This window comes from Asparagus officinalis, unplaced genomic scaffold (assembly GCF_001876935.1).
Source record: "Asparagus officinalis unplaced genomic scaffold, Aspof.V1 AsparagusV1_Un133, whole genome shotgun sequence".
Lineage (NCBI taxonomy): Eukaryota > Viridiplantae > Streptophyta > Magnoliopsida > Asparagales > Asparagaceae > Asparagus > Asparagus officinalis.
In genome coordinates, this window is record NW_017972399.1 from 205,509 (window position 1) to 223,654 (window position 18,146).

Below are 18,146 nucleotides of genomic sequence, written 5' to 3' on the forward strand. Positions count from 1 at the left end.
ATCAAGAGGAATCAACCACCTTCTAGTGAATCAAGACGTTCGGATCGTCAACGGAGAGTAAACTCGACATGAGCATTCGAGGGAGGCACTCCATCGACACCGTGAAGAACCCAGAATTAAACAAAGGGGAGAATTCAGATCAATTCTCTTCTTTTTTGAAATCAGGAAATCCAATTGTAATCGAGATTAAGAGGGTTGTAATCATTTCTTTTCTAAGCAGTTAGAGAGAATAAATCAAATACGATTCTTTAATTATTTTTTTTACTACAAATTTTCCACCAACATGAAGGTCAACAAATATCTAGAACTACGACCCCTCGAGGCAACTTGAGAAGGTCTCAAAAGATCTGAATGGATAAAAACTAAAGTACCTTTAGTCTGATGTACTCCCGTACAGAAGCTGACTCTTTTCTGCTTCCCAAAAATGCAATACTCGCAGAATTCAAATTTTCATGTACTCTGTCCATATTAAAGACCCTTCTTACTCAACTCGATCAATCCTTGCTCACTCATATGATCAAATCTCATATGCCATACTCTGGTAGTCTCAATTCATGACATCAACGATGCAACTGCAGTCGAACCGGTAACGGTAGAACCCTGCAAAACATACAATCTGTTGATCTTCTTTCCTTTCATAACCACAAGAGAGCATTTTGTAACCCTAAGAACTCTACCTTCACATGAAAAATTGCACCCCAATTCTACCAAGAGTGCCCAAAAAGATAGATTCTTCCTTAAACCTGGATCATACCTAACATCTGTCAAAGTCCAGATGACTCCATCATGCATCTTAATCTGAATTATGCCTTTCCCAATAGTCTTGCATGAGGTGTTGTTCCCCATAAAGAACAACTCCACCATCATGTGATGCCCCTGGGTTCACACAAGGCTGCAGTCCAAGATGAATCCAAGGATATCAAACCTTCTTTGCACCCATACTGTGCAACGACATGTTTCACCATCACAGAAATATCTCTCTAGTAGAATCAAATAAAACAGTATAGGTACAAGCAGATATAAAAGAGATGAACATAGGAAATAATACATGGAAGTAAATGATAAGTCTCATAAATGGTCAAGTCTCAACTGAGTAAAGTTGTTCAACAATCTAATATAAAAAGATAAACGTCTCAATACACTGAGTCAAAAGAAAATACATAGGCTCTCAACTCTCAAAATGAAATGAAAATCTAATAATCCACTAAATACAAGATTAAACATCGGTGGAGCAAAAGTAACTAATAAATGAAATGACAGAGACTATACTGAAAGTTTGTCAACCTGTGGCCCTCCGAAACTCTGCTCTGCTGCCTGAAAAAAGTTTAAAACAAATAGAACAACAACAAGAGCATCAGAGCACTATAGCAAGATCATCTCCATCCACACCCAAGGGAAGGGCTGCTAAGTATGATGGAGACTCTATCTATAAGTGCATAGTCTACCTAGATCTTTTTTTTGTATCTAATAGAATCAATATTTAGACACCTACAAAACGAGATGTAGTACGTCGAGCAAAATAATCCAAACAAGGAAGCCCTCATGTATATATCATATGTCTCAAATTATAGATACCTAAATATTAACACCGAACTAGAGATAAATAATCTAAAGAAAATCAATAATTAGAAACTTACAACACGAGACTAGTCTGTCAAACGAAATAATCTAAATAAGGAAACCCTCATGTATATACCATATGTCTCAAATTATGAATCACTAAATATTAACTCCAAAGCTAAGAATATATGAATACAAGAAAGATAATACAGTAAATACCACATCATACATCTCCAAAAATGTCATATCAACTCCTCATACTACCCTTAGTGGGTAAAATAGTTATCGACACACTCGTGTATCTAAGTTGTGAAATACTTTCACAATAGATCATATTGATGATGTCAATATTCACCTACACTTATGTTATTTATCGAATCGTCCTTCTTTGGAATACTTTAACGCATCGCACCCCGTGCGGACCGGTAAATAGATATGTCAGTTCATTGTACTCCCGTGCGGACCAATAACTAGGTATGTCAATTCATCGCACTCCCGTACGGACTGGTAACTAAGTATAATAACTCATTGCATAATCATGTGGACCGATAGTTAGCTATATCAACCTCTGCGCATCTTCGTGCGGACCGATAGATAGGTATTTCAACCTCTGCGTATCTCCATGTGGACCGATAGATAGGTATATCAACCTCTGCGCATCTCCATGCAGATCGATAAAGAAGTATAGTCCATCTGCAATCTCATTGCAGAACCTGACTAAAGCACTCGGAGTATAGTCCATCCGGGGTCTTTTTACGAGACCTGACTAACCCCACCCAACCGATCATAATTATAATATATATAATACTAGCCGTTACTCTTAACGATTGTAACCTATTTGGATACCCCAAACAATGTAATCATGCATACTCAATCCCCGTACGTGTACTCCTCAAACTATGCATGAATATCAGCTCACGTCTTTCACAAAAATGCTTACCAAATGAACCACAAGTATAAGGTTCAATCTCACAAAAACAAACTTGATCAGTCGACCAACATCCTCATCAGTCGACTGATAGGGTCATTCACAAAACAACAGGGTAAACATGAGCCCATCAGTCGACTGATGCTTACCATCAGTCGACTGATGACCTCCCGTCAGTCGACTGATGGCAACTTCAGTCGACTGAACATGCTGAAAATGCACAGTTTGTTCTTCTCTCGTGTTTTCTTCAAAAACTTGGGTTTTTATCTCATTATATAAATAAAACTTGATTCCATTGTCATGTATATTTAACCAGGAGTTTCTTTAAACAATATAAATCACATGAACACATAGATCTAGGGTTTAACATGCAAATCAACCTAATTCTTATTTATTTCGACAATCTAAAGAATATAGATCATATTAAACTATAATTAACTCATTAAAATAAATCTTAATGATCATGATCATATTAATATACTAGTTTCATATTCGTTCTACTATTCTTGACTTGAGTTTAGGGCATGAACATTATAAATTAAGTTCTAATAAGTTAGATCTTACCCTAAACATGAAATTAGACCCATATATTACATAAAAACATGATTTTTAATCTAGGGATAGATTTGGACATAGGTGATCTTGCCTTAATCTCGTATGCAAGTCTCTGAAATGAACAACAATTGATCCAAAGGTGCAAACAAACTGTTCTCCCTTACCACACGTCGATGATTTCACCCTCGTGTCGGTATTTTTGCTTCACAAAACTCACAAAACTCATAACAAATTGATCTAGAGTTTTTTAGGGGATAGGGTGGCTGCTAGGGTTCAGAGATATCATTAAAGAGAAGAATTTTTGTAAAAAATATAGGTATTTATAGAGGCAAACCGGAAACAAAACCCGTTTAACCCGAACCAGGAAACCTAGTCTGCCTAGGAAAATCACCTTTGGTATTTTGGCTATAACTTTCTTATCCGACATCAGAATGAGTTGATCTACGATTTTTTGGAAAGCTTTTGAAGACAACTGTAATATTTTGAGTTTTTCTAGAATCGAAGTGCATCAGTGTGTAAAACACATATACTCTTAAATGGTCGTTTTTTTAGATTTCTCTTCGTGCATGTTTTGTGCAATTGCACTCATATATTCACAAATATACATTGAATGATCTCAAATCAATTCTTATCATACTCAAACATCAAAATATATTATTTTTAACCATATAATATGTGTATTATTATTTATCATATAATATTCAAATTGACGGGGTTTTACATAATTCACTCATTAAAAGAATTTCGTCCCCGAAATTTCACAATCGTATCTTAGGGATTAATAATATGAGAAAAGCACAAAGAGGGGATAATCCATACAAGGAAACCCTCTCGTACCCATCTCGTGTCATTAATCCCTAGATATAAATCACTAGCAATATCTACGCTTAACAATCTAAAATACGAATACTCCCACTTAACTCCTAACTAAACAGAACTAGTACGTCGGGCAAAATATTCAAATAAGGAACCCCCAAAATATATATACCATGTGTTCCAAATGATTAGGAGCTAAGTGTTAATACCTCCATTCTAGCGTTAAGTATAAATATGACCATATATAAGAATCAAAAATCATAAACATCAATAAGCTATAACCAAATCAATTTACCCGCTTGAACACGTGCAGGTAGTCGCGACGCATATCCTCATCGCGCTCCCAAAAAGCCTCCTTAGATCTTTTCCATTTCTATTAAACTCTAACTTAAGGTATTACTTCCTTTCTAAGCCTCTCGTCCTCTCTAGTAAGAATACAACCCGTGATCTCCATGGTAGTTAAATCTATTTGAAACTCAAATTTCGGTGCATCAATCACCCTCTACTGCTCCATGTGGCACAATTTCTTCTTAATCATCATAACACGAAAAACATCGTGTATACTCGATATTGATGCTAGAAGTTCTAGCCGATGCGAAAAGGCTCCAAAATGTTAAACTCTCATGAACAGACCAATATACCTCGGGTTAAACTTTTCCCGTCTACCAAGTCGTTGAACTCATCGGTAATATTTTTAATAAGATGTAGTCCCCAATCTAGAGCTCTAACAGTCGTTGTCTCTAGTCTGCATAACACTTTTGAAGACTATGCGCTACAAGAATTCGCTCCCGGATCTCTAGTACCTTCCTTGTAGTCTGCCTCACAAGCTCTTGTGTAAGCAATAAACTATCATGTGATTATGTCCAACAAATAGGTGATCTACAAGGCCTCCTGTACCATGCCTCATATGACGCCATTCCAATAATCTATGATAAATGATATTATAAGTGTTAGGAATATTAACCCCAAGATTAGTTTGTTTTGATGATAATAAATATTATATGTTGTGTGTATTATGTGCTAACATTTGTTTTGCAGTATCAAAGCTAAATCAACAATTATATTCAAAGAGATACTCAAGATTTAGATGAGTTCAAGGAAAAATGAAGCAAAGAAGAAGATATACTTTATTGTCAAAATATAATTTTATATTCTCTTTGCTTAGAAATGTGTACAACCCTTGATCACTCACACACATGCACACACATAGTGTTAGAACACACTAACACATGCTTAGTGTGTTGGTTAATAATAAAAGTTCCCTATGTTAACCATTAGAATTAATAGATATTAATTAAGACTTAAAATATATCATATAGATCATATCTACCCCTTAATAGTCGACTAATTGCATGAGTAGTCGACTACAACAGACACAGACAGAATATCAGTTTTTGTGTCATTACAGACTAGTCGACTACTAGGCATTATAGTTGACTAATAAGAGTTGAATTTGAATTTTAGACTTTCTGTTTTTACATAGTAGTCGACTAATAGACAAATTAGTCGACTACTAAGAAAAATACTGACTACACAGAGTTTGTCTAAACTCAGAGTAGTCAACTACTAAGATTTGTAGTCGACTACTAAGACAGTTTTCTAACTGTTACAGGTTTTAAATATATGACTGTTTATATTCGTTTTAAGGTGTTATTTGGGTTTAAAAATATGTCTTTTCAGAGGCTATAAATAGAGAAAACGTCAGAAAACAATGGAGGGTGTTGCACTCAAAAGATTAAATATTCTGTGCATTCTAAGTGTTCTAAAATTCATATTTTGCCTTAGAATAAAAGTTCTGAAATAGCCTATGACCTTTGATCATTTCATACTAAGTGTTTAGGCAAATTTTAGAGAGAAAAACCTATAGCCGCAGTGAAAAACATGTTCACAACACATTCAAGGCTTATAGGATTGGATTTGTACTTGCTTCAAAGAAAGTTTCTCTCGGTTTGTGAGAGGGGTTGATCTCTTGGTCTAGAGGTAGGTTTACAATTAGCATGGTGTTGTCAATAAGATTTACAATTTGCATGGTCTTGAAAATTGGTCAGGTTTGCTTTTGATTTTGTAATGTTTCAAAATCATAGTGGAACTCTCAAGTGGGATTTGCTTGGGGACTGGATGTACACCGGGGATGTGAAACTAGTATACATGCTTGTGTTTGTGATGTTCACTTTCTGAGATTGTCATTCTTTCTTTGCAATTTATAATCTACTTTACAAACTCACCCTCTAGCGTTTATGTGTAAAGTTTCCGTAGATTTTTATAAGAACGCACTCTATTCTTAAGGATCACAATCCTACACTTGGTATATATAAGCAAGAGGACCCTACAATTGATATCAGAGCAAGGTGAAAGATGGCATCATCAAGTACATCAAATACTTTACAATTTAAAGAGGGACATTCCACACAACAACCACCTCTCTTCGACAACACAAACTACAACTATTATAAGTGTCGGATAAAGATCTACCTCTAATCTCTTGGTTATGACTTATGGAACATTGTAGAATTTGATTTCACAAAGCCAACAACTCCATACATCGAATGGACAGTAGTACAAAGAACAAACGTCAATCTGGACTCAAGAGCGATGAATGCACTATTTTGTGCCTTGGACAAAAATGAGTTCAATCGCGTGTCTACTTGCAATTTAGCCCATCAAATTTGTCATACATTTGAGGTAACACATGAAGGTGCAAACAAAGTTAAAGAATCTAAAATCTCTATTCTTGTGCATAGGTTTGAGTTATTCAAAATGAAAGAACATGAGACGATCACTGAAATGATCACAAGATTCACCGACATCACCAACTCTCTAATTGGTCTTGGAAAAGGGTACACACAATTAGAAATGGTGAGAAAAGTTCTTCGTGCACTAACACCGGAATGGGAGAAAAAGAAAATAGCAATTGAAGAAGCCAATAATCTCTCAACACTTACCTTAGAAGATCTTATTAGGAATTTAATGGCATATGAAGTGCAACTTAAAGATAGAAGGGACAGAGAACAACTAGAGAAGAAAATCATTACTTTAAATGCATCTTACGACAATAATGAATCGGATGAAGATGATGAAGATATTGATGCTCTCTCAAGAAAATTCAAAAAGTTTCTTATCCAAAGTAAGTATAAAAAGGTCAAAGATACTAATAATAATTTTATTTGTTATGGTTACAATAAGCTAGGACACATGAAGAAGGATTGTCCTCTTCTAAAGTCAAAGTTAAAGTCTACAAACTTCAAGAAGTTAAAAGATAAAAAGAAGAAGGCTTTGGTAATGACATGGGATGATAGTGACTCATCTTCTTCCAAAGAAGAAGGAGAACAAAAAGAGGAATCCGCTCACTTATGTTTTATGGCACAAGAAGATGAGGTATACGATAATTTTAATAATGATGAATTATTAGAAGTATTCAATGAACTTTATGTTAAATATAAGGATTTGAAGTCTAATTATAAGTTATTGAAAACTAAAAATAAAAATTAAACTTAGAATTAGTAACTTTAAATTCTTCACAAGTTGAAAAATTGAACGAACTAAATAATAATTTATTTTCTAAAAATAAATTATTGACTAATGATAATATTTATCTAAAATCTAAATGTGATAAATTAATAACTCGTATTTCAGATTTAGATAAAGAAATGTGTTCTCTTAAACTCAAATATGAAGAGTTATTTTTTAATGTGAACAAATTCAACAAAGGAAAAGAAGACTTGACTAATTTATTATCTTTTCAAAAGTCTTTTAATCAAAAATTTGTATTAGGATATGTTCACAAAAAAATGAATATGTTAATAGAACACATTTTGCATCATATCATAAAGTATCTTTGTATAAGAAATCTATGTACATTTGGGTACCTAAAGATACTTGTTTAAATGAAAGAGATGATTATATATTAAGTTTTAAGAAAAATATATGAAATTCAAAGAATTATAATTATGTTAATAAATGGAAACAAAATTCCAAGTGGATTTGAATTTCTAAGGGCTAATCCTAATGATATAATATAAAATGGATACCAAAGTGCTTAATGTTTTTATTTAGGTACCAAGGAAAAGAAAAAGGAATTTAACTAGAATTATGTTTATTTTTTTTCCTAATGACAAAGGGGGAGTTATGTAGAAAATTTTAAATTTTTTTACTAATGCTTTGATGCAGGGGGGGTAAAAGATTTTATCTAATGATTTCATGCAGGGAGATTAAAATTTTTATATCTTAATAACATATATTTGTCATCATCAAAAAGGGGGAGAATGTTAGGAATCTTGACCCCAAGATTAGTTTGTTTTGATGATAACAAATATTATATATTGTGTGTATTATATGTTAACATTTATTTTGCAGTACCAGAGCTAAATCAACAATTATATTCAAAGAGATACTCAAGACATAGATGAGTTCAAGGCAAAATAAAGCAAAGAAGAAGATATACTTCATTGTCAAAAGGTAATTTATATTTTCTTTGCTTAGAAATGTATACAAGCCTTGATCACTCACACACATGCACACACATAGTGTTAGAACATACTAACACATGCTTAGTGTGTTGGTTAATAATAAAAATCCCCTATAGTAACCATTAGAATTAATAGATATTGAGCGAGACTTAAAACATATCATATAGCTCATATCTACTCTTAATAGTCGACTAATAGCATGAGTAGTCGACTATAACAGACACAGACAGAATATCAGTTTTCGTGTCATTACAGACTAGTCGACTACTAGGCATTATAGTCGACTAATAAGAGTTGAATTTGAATTCCAGACTTTCTATTTTTACAAAGTAGTCGACTAATAGACAAAGTAGTTGACTACTAAGAAAAATATTGACTACACAGAGTTTGTCTGAACTTAGAGTAGTCGACTACTAAGACTTGCAGCCGACTACTAAGATAGTTTTCTGACTGTTACTGGTTTTGAATATATGACTATTTATAGCCATTTTAAGGTATTATTTGGGTTTAAAAATATGTCTTTTCAGGGGCTATAAATATGAAAAACGTCAGAAAATAATGGAGGGTGTTGCATTCAAAAGATTAAACATTTTGTGCATTCTAAGTGTTCTAAAATTCAAATTTTGCCTTAGAATAAAAGTTCTGAAATAGCCTATGTCCTTTGATCATTTCATACTAAGTGTTTAGGCAAATTTTAGAGAGAAAAACCTATAGCCACAGTGAGAAACACGTTCACAACACATTCAAGGCTTATAGGATTAGATTTGTACTTGCTTCAAAGAAAATTTCTCTCAGTTTTTGAGAGGGGTTAATCTCTTAGTCTAGAGGTCGGTTTACAATTGGCATGGTGTTGTCAATTGGGTTTGTAATTTGCATGGTCTTGCAAATTGGTCAAGTTTTCTTTTGATTTTGTAAGGTTTCAAAATCATAGTAGAACTCTCAAGCGGGATTTGTTGGGGACTGGATGTACATCGGGGAGGTGGAACCAGTATACATTCTTGTGTTTATAATGTTCACTTTCTGAGATTGCTATATCTTTTTTTACAATTTATAATCTACTTTGCAAACTCACCCTCTAGTGTTTAAGTGTAAAGTTTCCGTAGATTTTTATAAGAATGCATTCTATTCTTAAGGGTCACGATCCTACACTTGGTATATATAAACAAGAGGACCCTACAATAAGCAAACTCAATCAATGGGATATAATCCTCCCAGCTATCCTGCAAATCTATAATATATGTCCGCTACATGTTTTTCGGACACTTGGTTTATTCTCTCCGTTTGTCCATCTGTCTGCGGGTGAAAAACACTAGAATATCATAACTAGCTACAAAACAAATTCTGGAAGCTCCTCCAGAAGTGTCTCTTCATCTTTGTGCATTTTCCTTGTACGTGGATGCACTGTATATCTGGTACGATGTGCCTCAACTTTAGCGAAATATAAACCATACCCTCCGAGTCTACATCAAAACATCTCCTAGACCTGCTAATGACGTGTCTACGAAAACGATAAATGTCGTATCACTGCTCGAAAAAGTCAATATTGTTAATATAGTCTATTTAGCCTTTATATTCTCAAAGGCTTCCTGACACCCCGTGCCCAAAACAAACTATACACCCTTTGTAGGAAATAAAAATTGCCTTTAATCCCTATCAGAGAAGTTCAGAATAAGACTGCTAAAACCTCGTCCAAAATAGCAAAAAAGGAGAAAACACTGGTATCTCTCAAACCTGAAGGAATTTGGATAAACGGACATAAGCAAATCGAACCCTATGGGGTAGGTTTGGTCGGCTCCGTCTCGTCGAGATAGTCAATTTTTATATATAATTCGTCCAATTCCGGCTTACGGTTTAAAAATTATGACCTGTTCGTGACATGTTCTGGAGATCGCCTTCAAAGGAGCTTAGTTCACCTGAAGGCTTGAAGCTCTCCTGCATAAGGTAAGCTCGCCTACACAGCCTCACTAGTGGAGCTCGCCTGACATCTTGAAGCTTGCCTGCATGATCCAGGCTCGTCTGAAGGCTAGCTCGCCTGCACAGCCTCATCTACAGAGCTCGCCTGACAGCTTGAAGATAGACTACATGATCCAGGCTTGCCCTTCACTCGCCTACACATCCTCACTTGCATGAGGCAAGCTCGCATGTACAGCCTCGCCTAACAGCTTGAAGAAGGCAAGCTCGCCTGCACAACCTCGCCTGAAGGCTAAGCTTGCCTGTAGCACCCAGGCTCGCTTGCATGCCAAAGCCCGCCAAGCCCGCCTGCACAAACGAGCTCGCCTCTAGACTCACATGCTCGCCTGAAAGCTCACCAGCTCGCCTAACAGGCCAAGCTCGCCTGCAACGTTAAGCTCGCCTGCACAGCTGGACAAGTCAGCCACTTGAGCTTAAAACGTGGGAGTGGGTACACCCACTCCCCATGCTCTATGGGATGGAGTATGGTTCACCTCACCTCTGATGGTCACATCCCAAGATTTAAGGGATGGAGTTATGGTCCCCCTCAACTACAATCCCACAATTTGAGGGAGTAGCCATGCTTCTCCTCCATTATAAATAGCCAATGATGGCTATCAAAAGAGAGGTCTTGAACTCTTGATCAAGACCGAACCTATTTGGCTCCTTGGTAATCAGTTCTCTTAAGTTCTAAAAGAATCGAGCCTGGCTCTTTGCATTGTTCTTGCACTGTAGCATCTTCTTCCAGCTTTCGGTCTTGATAGCCATTAAGCTCGAGAACTCGAACTCGATCAACACGAGCTTCTACTACGTACTGAAGCTCATCTGCAACCTCGATCGAATCGTCCAAGGGAAACAAACTCGGTGCAAGAACTGAGCGAGGCGTCCTATCGCTACCAAAGACCTCACGTTAAACAAGGAGGGTCTTCCCTCCACTTCTGTTGTAATTTTGATTCTTAGTTTATAATAAGTCAATCTTATCAATACAAACAAAATCCCCATTTTGGGAAATCAAATTTTACCCTACACCCTTCTTCGTAAGGCGTGTAAGTGTATCACAATCTTCAAAATGTCCTGAATGAACTTTCTCTCATACCCTGTCAAAACAATGAATCTCTATAATGGTTCTTGACGGCTCCCAATCAAGTACAACATCAACAATACCTGGATCTGCTGCTATGCCCTCCTTGTAGATAACATGGTCAAAAATCTGACCTCAGATAGCCAAAACTAGCATTTGCTAAACTTAGCGTATAACTGATACTCCCACAAAGTTTGCAATATCAAACGAAGATGTTGCTCGTTCTCTACCTCCGACCTAAAAAAGATAAGGATGTCATCGATAAAACAACCACAAAACATAGATGAAAAACCTGGTTCATTAAATCTATGAATATCACGGGTGAATTGGTTAGCCCAAATGGCATGACAAGAAACTCGAAAGACCCATATCGAGTCAGAAAGGCGGTTTTAGGAATATCCATTCCGCGCACTCGCAACTGAAAATAACTAGAATGAAAATCAATCTTCAAAAATATTATGCTCCCCGCAGCTAGTCGAACAAGTCATAAATCCTCAATAGTAGATACCTGATCTAGGAAGTGACCTTGTTCAACTCACGATAATCTATACATAATTACATGCTACCGTCATTCTTCTCCACGAAGAGGACCGATACTCCTATGAAAATGACTCTGACAAATAAACCCTGAGTTAATAACTCATCTAGTTGAGTCTGTGGATCCCTCATTTCAGCAGGTGTCATATGATAGGGTGCTTGGGATATCGATACAGTGCCTAGCTGCATCTCGATGCATGACTCAACCTCTCTCACTAGAGGTAATCTAGGTATGTCCTAAAAGACATCCTGATACTCTGAGATAAATCTGGTCTCATTCAAATCTGCACCCGATCCCGTATCATCAACTCCTCGACGTATGCCAAAAATGACTCCGCATTCTGGTTACCTTATAAGGTTGCTACTATCTATTCAAACTCATCAAATGCTCACAAGCTAACTATCTTTACAAAACAGTCTATACTAACATGGTAGGATGATAACCAATCCATACCAAGAATAACATCGAACTCAAACATTCACAGGACGATCAAATCGACCACGGACTCAGACTCGTCTAATCTAACGACACATCTCCTATAGATACTCTCTAAGAGAGACACATCTCCTAAAGGAGTAGAAACTAATAATGGAATGCCTAAAGGCTGCGCTACAAGATGAAGTCTAATCATGACATCATAATAGAAAAAAGAATGTGAAGCTTCTGAATCAACAAGATCCGAGATGGAAAAGAAATTACTAAGAAAGCTCCGCTCGCACCATGGTCATGTGGTATGATTGCATAAACCCTACCGGTGGCTGGCGATTGCTACACTGATAGTGGTGGAACATAAAGGACTGTCTGTCCCTCAAGAATCTCCTGGATTACATGAATCTGGCCTACTGGTCCCTAAACTCTCGAGACGACTGGAGGTGCCTCAAATCCTCTGCTGCTGGTCGTAACCACGGCCCTGAGACTACTGACTCTAACCTCTGTCATGCTAGCCTCCTGCTGGTATACTACAGCAATGTAACATGTACGCTGAATTCTACGCTGCTGCGGTGCTCTCGAATCATGTTGTAGGTTGTGCTCTCTTCTTATGTTATCCTTATTGCTGGCGGTAAAAATCCTTACCCAACTGCTGGGGGCTCTCTAGATTCTGCAACAGGTCTCTTGCCCTTGTTATTGTCACTATGCTGGTCATGATTTCATAATTAACTACAAGCATATCCCCCCACTTTAATCGGACTAGCTCTACTGCTTGTCAAATAAGCAAACAATTTTTTTTTCAAATAAGTGGTATTCGCTGCTCCAGCAAAAATCTGAAGTCGGTGCTATCCTCCGGTGCTATCCTTCAGTGATATTCTCTATGCAAAATACATCTAACTCTGCTTTAGTACTGAGTCGACGTTAAGAAATCTTCACATATCCTTCAGTGATATTCTCTACACAGAATACATAAATCCGGTGTGCTCTGAAACTATGATGTTCTCAGTGTCTGATATCTTTTTTATTCTTACAGAGCCAAGCCTCCTACTCTGCGGCTCTATCAACAGCTGATTGTGGTGATGGTGAAATCTTTAGTATTGCCTCTTTAATAGGCACGACTAGTACAATTGGTGGTAGAACTCTAGAAAATGTAATGTGGCTCGTTACTCACTCCTCGAGTGTTGTTAGTCTTTGCTTTTGCGATCGGCATTACGAAGTCGATCAGATACTGTGGAGCTTGTTGCGGCTCAGGCTCTGCTTGCCCAGCTCTTCGGGTACGAGCTTTATATCGATCGCATCCTCATCCCAACATTTATAATATCAATAAGAGAGATTAATGGACACAGTAAATAAGGTCGCAAACATATATACATAACATAACGTATCATATAGTATTCATGCAAATACTTTTCAATCAAAGTAAGGTAGTCATAAATAAAATTCGTAATTTTTGAAGTATACGTGTTACGTCCTCACTCATTCTAAAAATTTCTAGTGGACTCTATACATGAATCCTAGGAAACTCTATCTTAGCTCGACGACTCAACACAGGATTATACTAAGGATGCTGGAACTAGAGTTCTGATACTAACTGTGATACTCCGGGGTTCACACAAGGCTGCAGTCCAAGGTGAATCCAAGGATGTCAAACCTGCCATACACCCATACTATGTAACGACATGTTTCACCATCACAGAAATATCTCTCTAGTGGAATCAAATAAAACAGTACATGTATTTTTGGATTATGGAACGTGTTAGATCCATCTCGTATCGACTAGATCTTCTTGCATCAATGTCGGGTGTGCATGATGTCTTCCATGTTTCGATGCTCAAGAAGTACTTACACGATGAGGAGTAGCAAAGAGTGCTTTATATGTCAAATTTGGAACTTCAGGCAAATTTGACTACAGTTGAGACTCTAGTCCTCATTCCTACTAAGGAGGACAAGAAACCTCGAAATAAAGTGATCCTATTAGTTAAAGTCCAGTGGAACCGGAAGGGAGCTGAGGAAGCTTCTTAGGAGCGCGAGGAGGATATTCGTCGTGACTACCACACCTGTTTGAGTAGGTATATAGTTAACTAAAGTACTATCTGTGTTCGTTTTATCTATATAGTCGTGTTTACACATCATGCTGGAATGTGAGTATTAACGCTCAGCTCTTAATCATTCGGAACATATGGTATCTACATAGGGGGTTCCTTGTTTAGATTTTTTCTCGACGTATGAGTTTTGTTTAATTAGGGGTTAAGTGGGAGTATTCACATTCCAGATGTTAAGTGCAAATAATGCGTATATGACACATGTTTTGTGATTTATAATTGTTGAATTTCGAGGAAGAAATTCTTTTTAAGGAGGGGTGAATGTAAAACCCCGTAAATTTAAAAATATTATGGAAAATACTATTAAATGATTTTTATAATGGTTGATATCATTCCGAGATGAATGAGTATGTTTGAAATCAATTTGAGATTGAGTACATACATATAAGTGTAAATATGTAAGTGTAAACATGTGTGCATGCATAAATCAGTCGGCAAAAAACATTACACTAGTCGGTCAACTGATGCCAAGTGTTCCGTCGATCGATGGTCCCTGATCGATCAACTGATTCTTGGCATCAGTCGACTGAGGGGTGCACAGAACCTAGGTTTTAGGTAGGGTTAGTTTTGAGCTCGTTTGATCACACATCTATATATATATATATATTCTAAACCCGACTTTTCTCCTCTTTTCTTCTGTATTTCCCACGTTGATCACCAGCCACACCCCTCAAAAATCCTAGAGTTGTCTCTTGTGAATTTATTAGACTTTGAGGAGCAAAAACCTAGAGGAGGGTGAGATCGTGGACTTTTGGTGAAGGAGGATCGTGTCTCTCGCGTGCGTGGAGTTTCAACACAAATTTTTAGGCGAGTTTCGTCTCCTCCAAACCCATCCCCTATTTTTCTTGATTTCATTAGATTTCTAAAAGCTTTTTTATGAGTAAAAATCACATCTTTGACTTGTATGATATAAAGATTTGACCTTTCTAATTTATATGGGTATGAAGATGGTTTCTTTAATTAGGATTCATGATCTGAAGTTGATTTAATATGAGTTTTTGCTGATTCAATTTTGTTTTCATGATGAAATTACAAATATAATCATGTTAGGGTTTCTAGTTTCCTTTAAATTGATAATTGTGCTTCCATGTAGCAGAGTAAACCTTAAATACCTTAAATAAGATTTAACATACAAGTTTTATTGGAGAAATTTTAATTTTTAATGAATTTATGAGAATATTTAACTTTACTTAGGAAATCTAGAAAAATTGCTTTGGTCGGTCGACTGATTAAAGCAATCAGTCAACCGATTGGCCCTAGTCAGTAGATCGAAGTAGGCATTTGGTCAACCGATCAAGGCTGTGTTGTATGAGTATGTGTGTGCACGTAACCGACCAGTCGACCGGATGAGATAATTAGTCTACCGATTATAAGCTGTTTTGCATATGTTGTTTTTCTCATGTGCTTTTGATTGAGTACATGAAGTACGAGTTACACGTAGATAAATGTGTGTTGTTTATGAGAGAGCACATATTGGATTTTGAGCACACACAAACGTTTGGAGGTGCGTAACCTATATTTTGAGTTCGTCATGATAGAGAGTGACGTATTTTTCAGTTCATGATAGTTTGGATGCTTGAGTGGGGTTAGTTGGTACCCAACAAAAAGACCACGGATGGACTACACTCGGAGTACGTTAGTTGGTATACTACAATGAGACCATAGTAGACTACACTCTATTATGCATCATTGTTTCCGGTTATGCATCATTGTTTCCGGAATTGGCTGATATGCCTATTTCCGTAGGGCGATTGAGTAACATAGTGAGCCACAGGATATTATGAGCGTCTTACTCAACATTATTATTATCTGATAGAGAATCACCCAGATTTATTTTATGCTCCTATGTCACCTACTCCAAGAGTAGGGTATAAGACTGAAGTTGTCATACACAACATATACTATATGAGATCCTTTACCGGATTATTATTCTTTTTCCCGTACCAACTACTCGTGGGTAGTATAAGGCACCATGATATGACATTTGTGACATGTTTTGAATTGAAGATTGGTAATGTACTTTTTTGTTGTTTATTATTATTCATAAGATTTGGAGTTGATATTTAGTTATCCACAATTTGAGATACGAGGTATATACATGAGGGTTTCGTTGTTTGGATTATTTCGCTCGACGTACCCATTCTCGTGTTGTGGATTCCTAAATATCAATTCCTCGTAGTTCAGGATAGATGATTTATATATCTATATGTACTAATAATATTTTTATACTCCTAATCCCCTTCCTCCTGGGGGCTGTGGATATGATCTTGCTAGCGCATTAATGCTCGTTGTTTCCCATCTTTTCAGGCAGCGAGTCAGACGTCCGGAGAGTCGCAAGGTTAATGGAGATGTGGTTTAGCTCGCCGTCATTTATTTACTAGATATTTAGTGCTCCACAATTAACATTTATGAGTTTAGTTTTCTTTTAGAGATATATTTTATGTTGAAAGCTGAGTGCTTTAGTACTGTATTCGGCTGACTCTTGTATTCAGAGATTTATTACTTTATTTTAGATTGTCAGATATACTTCTTTGTTTCTGTTGGAACACGTTTATATTTATTATTGGATCTTTTCTATATGGTGTCCCTTGCATTATTATCTTTATACTATCTGCTTTGTATCTACACTTGATCATTGTTTGACTTCCACTAGAGAGATATTACCGTGATGATGAAACATGTTGTTGCATAATGTTCGGTGTATGGCACGTTTGACATCCTTTGGTTCACCTTAGACTGCTAACTTATGTGAAATCAGGGGCATCACATGTGGTTACCTTGGGTTGTGCATTCATTCTAGCCCTCTAACAGACCCGTTTTCTCGCACGTCGCAAAGTTAAAACCATGCCATTCTTCACCTTGATATAAGGACAAGCTTATTTGAGACAACCGCCTGTCTTCGTGGGATTTTTAGTTCCAAGCGCCAGTTTTGTAAGGATCATGAATTTTAATACTAGTTAAAATATTTTTTTGGTATTTTAAAATATTTAATTATTATTTTTAAAGGAGTATTTATATTTTTCTTGAATTTCTATAATTTTTTATGATTTAAAGTATAAGTTTGATATTTATTTAAATGATATTAATATTTATAAATTAATTTCATACGGTGAACATTTTTGGAATTTATCCGTCGTGTTATTGATATTATTACGTATCATTTTGAATAATACGTTGTATTATTATTACTATTACGTATTATTTCGTATAATACGTGGTATTATTAATTACGTATTATTTATATAATTTGTTTTATTATTTCTTCTGTTGCGTATCAACTATCGTATTAGCACAACTGGTACATTTTACTATATAGATAATCATCCCATAATTATTTAATTTTTAATATAAGTAATTATTTTTTATTAATTATTCTTATTTAATTATGCAATTTATAGTATTATTTCTACTATTGCATATTATCGGTTGTAATACTTTAACTGGTACATTTTGATGTGTAGATAATTTTCACATAATTATTTAATTTATTTCGTAATTATTATTATTTTTAGTTATTTTTTAAAATCCTAATTTCCTTTATAATATATGTATATATATATATATTTCTACTATTGCATATTATCGGTTGTAATACTTTAACTGGTACATTTTGATGTGTAGATAATTTTCACATAATTATTTAATTTATTTCGTAATTATTATTATTTTTAGTTATTTTTTAAAATCCTAATTTCCTTTATAATATATGTATATATATATA

General features: G+C 35.8%; 1 protein-coding gene across 1 annotated transcript in view; it reads left to right on the forward strand.

The window, feature by feature from the left end:
• Positions 1-6,616: 6,616 nt before the first annotated feature.
• Positions 6,617-18,146, forward strand: part of LOC109827316 — a 32,231-nt gene continuing 20,701 nt past the window's right edge. The window contains exon 1 of the mRNA XM_020394310.1: positions 6,617-6,983. Coding sequence (XP_020249899.1) covers positions 6,617-6,983 — 367 coding nt within the window. The remainder of the gene's footprint in view (positions 6,984-18,146) is intronic.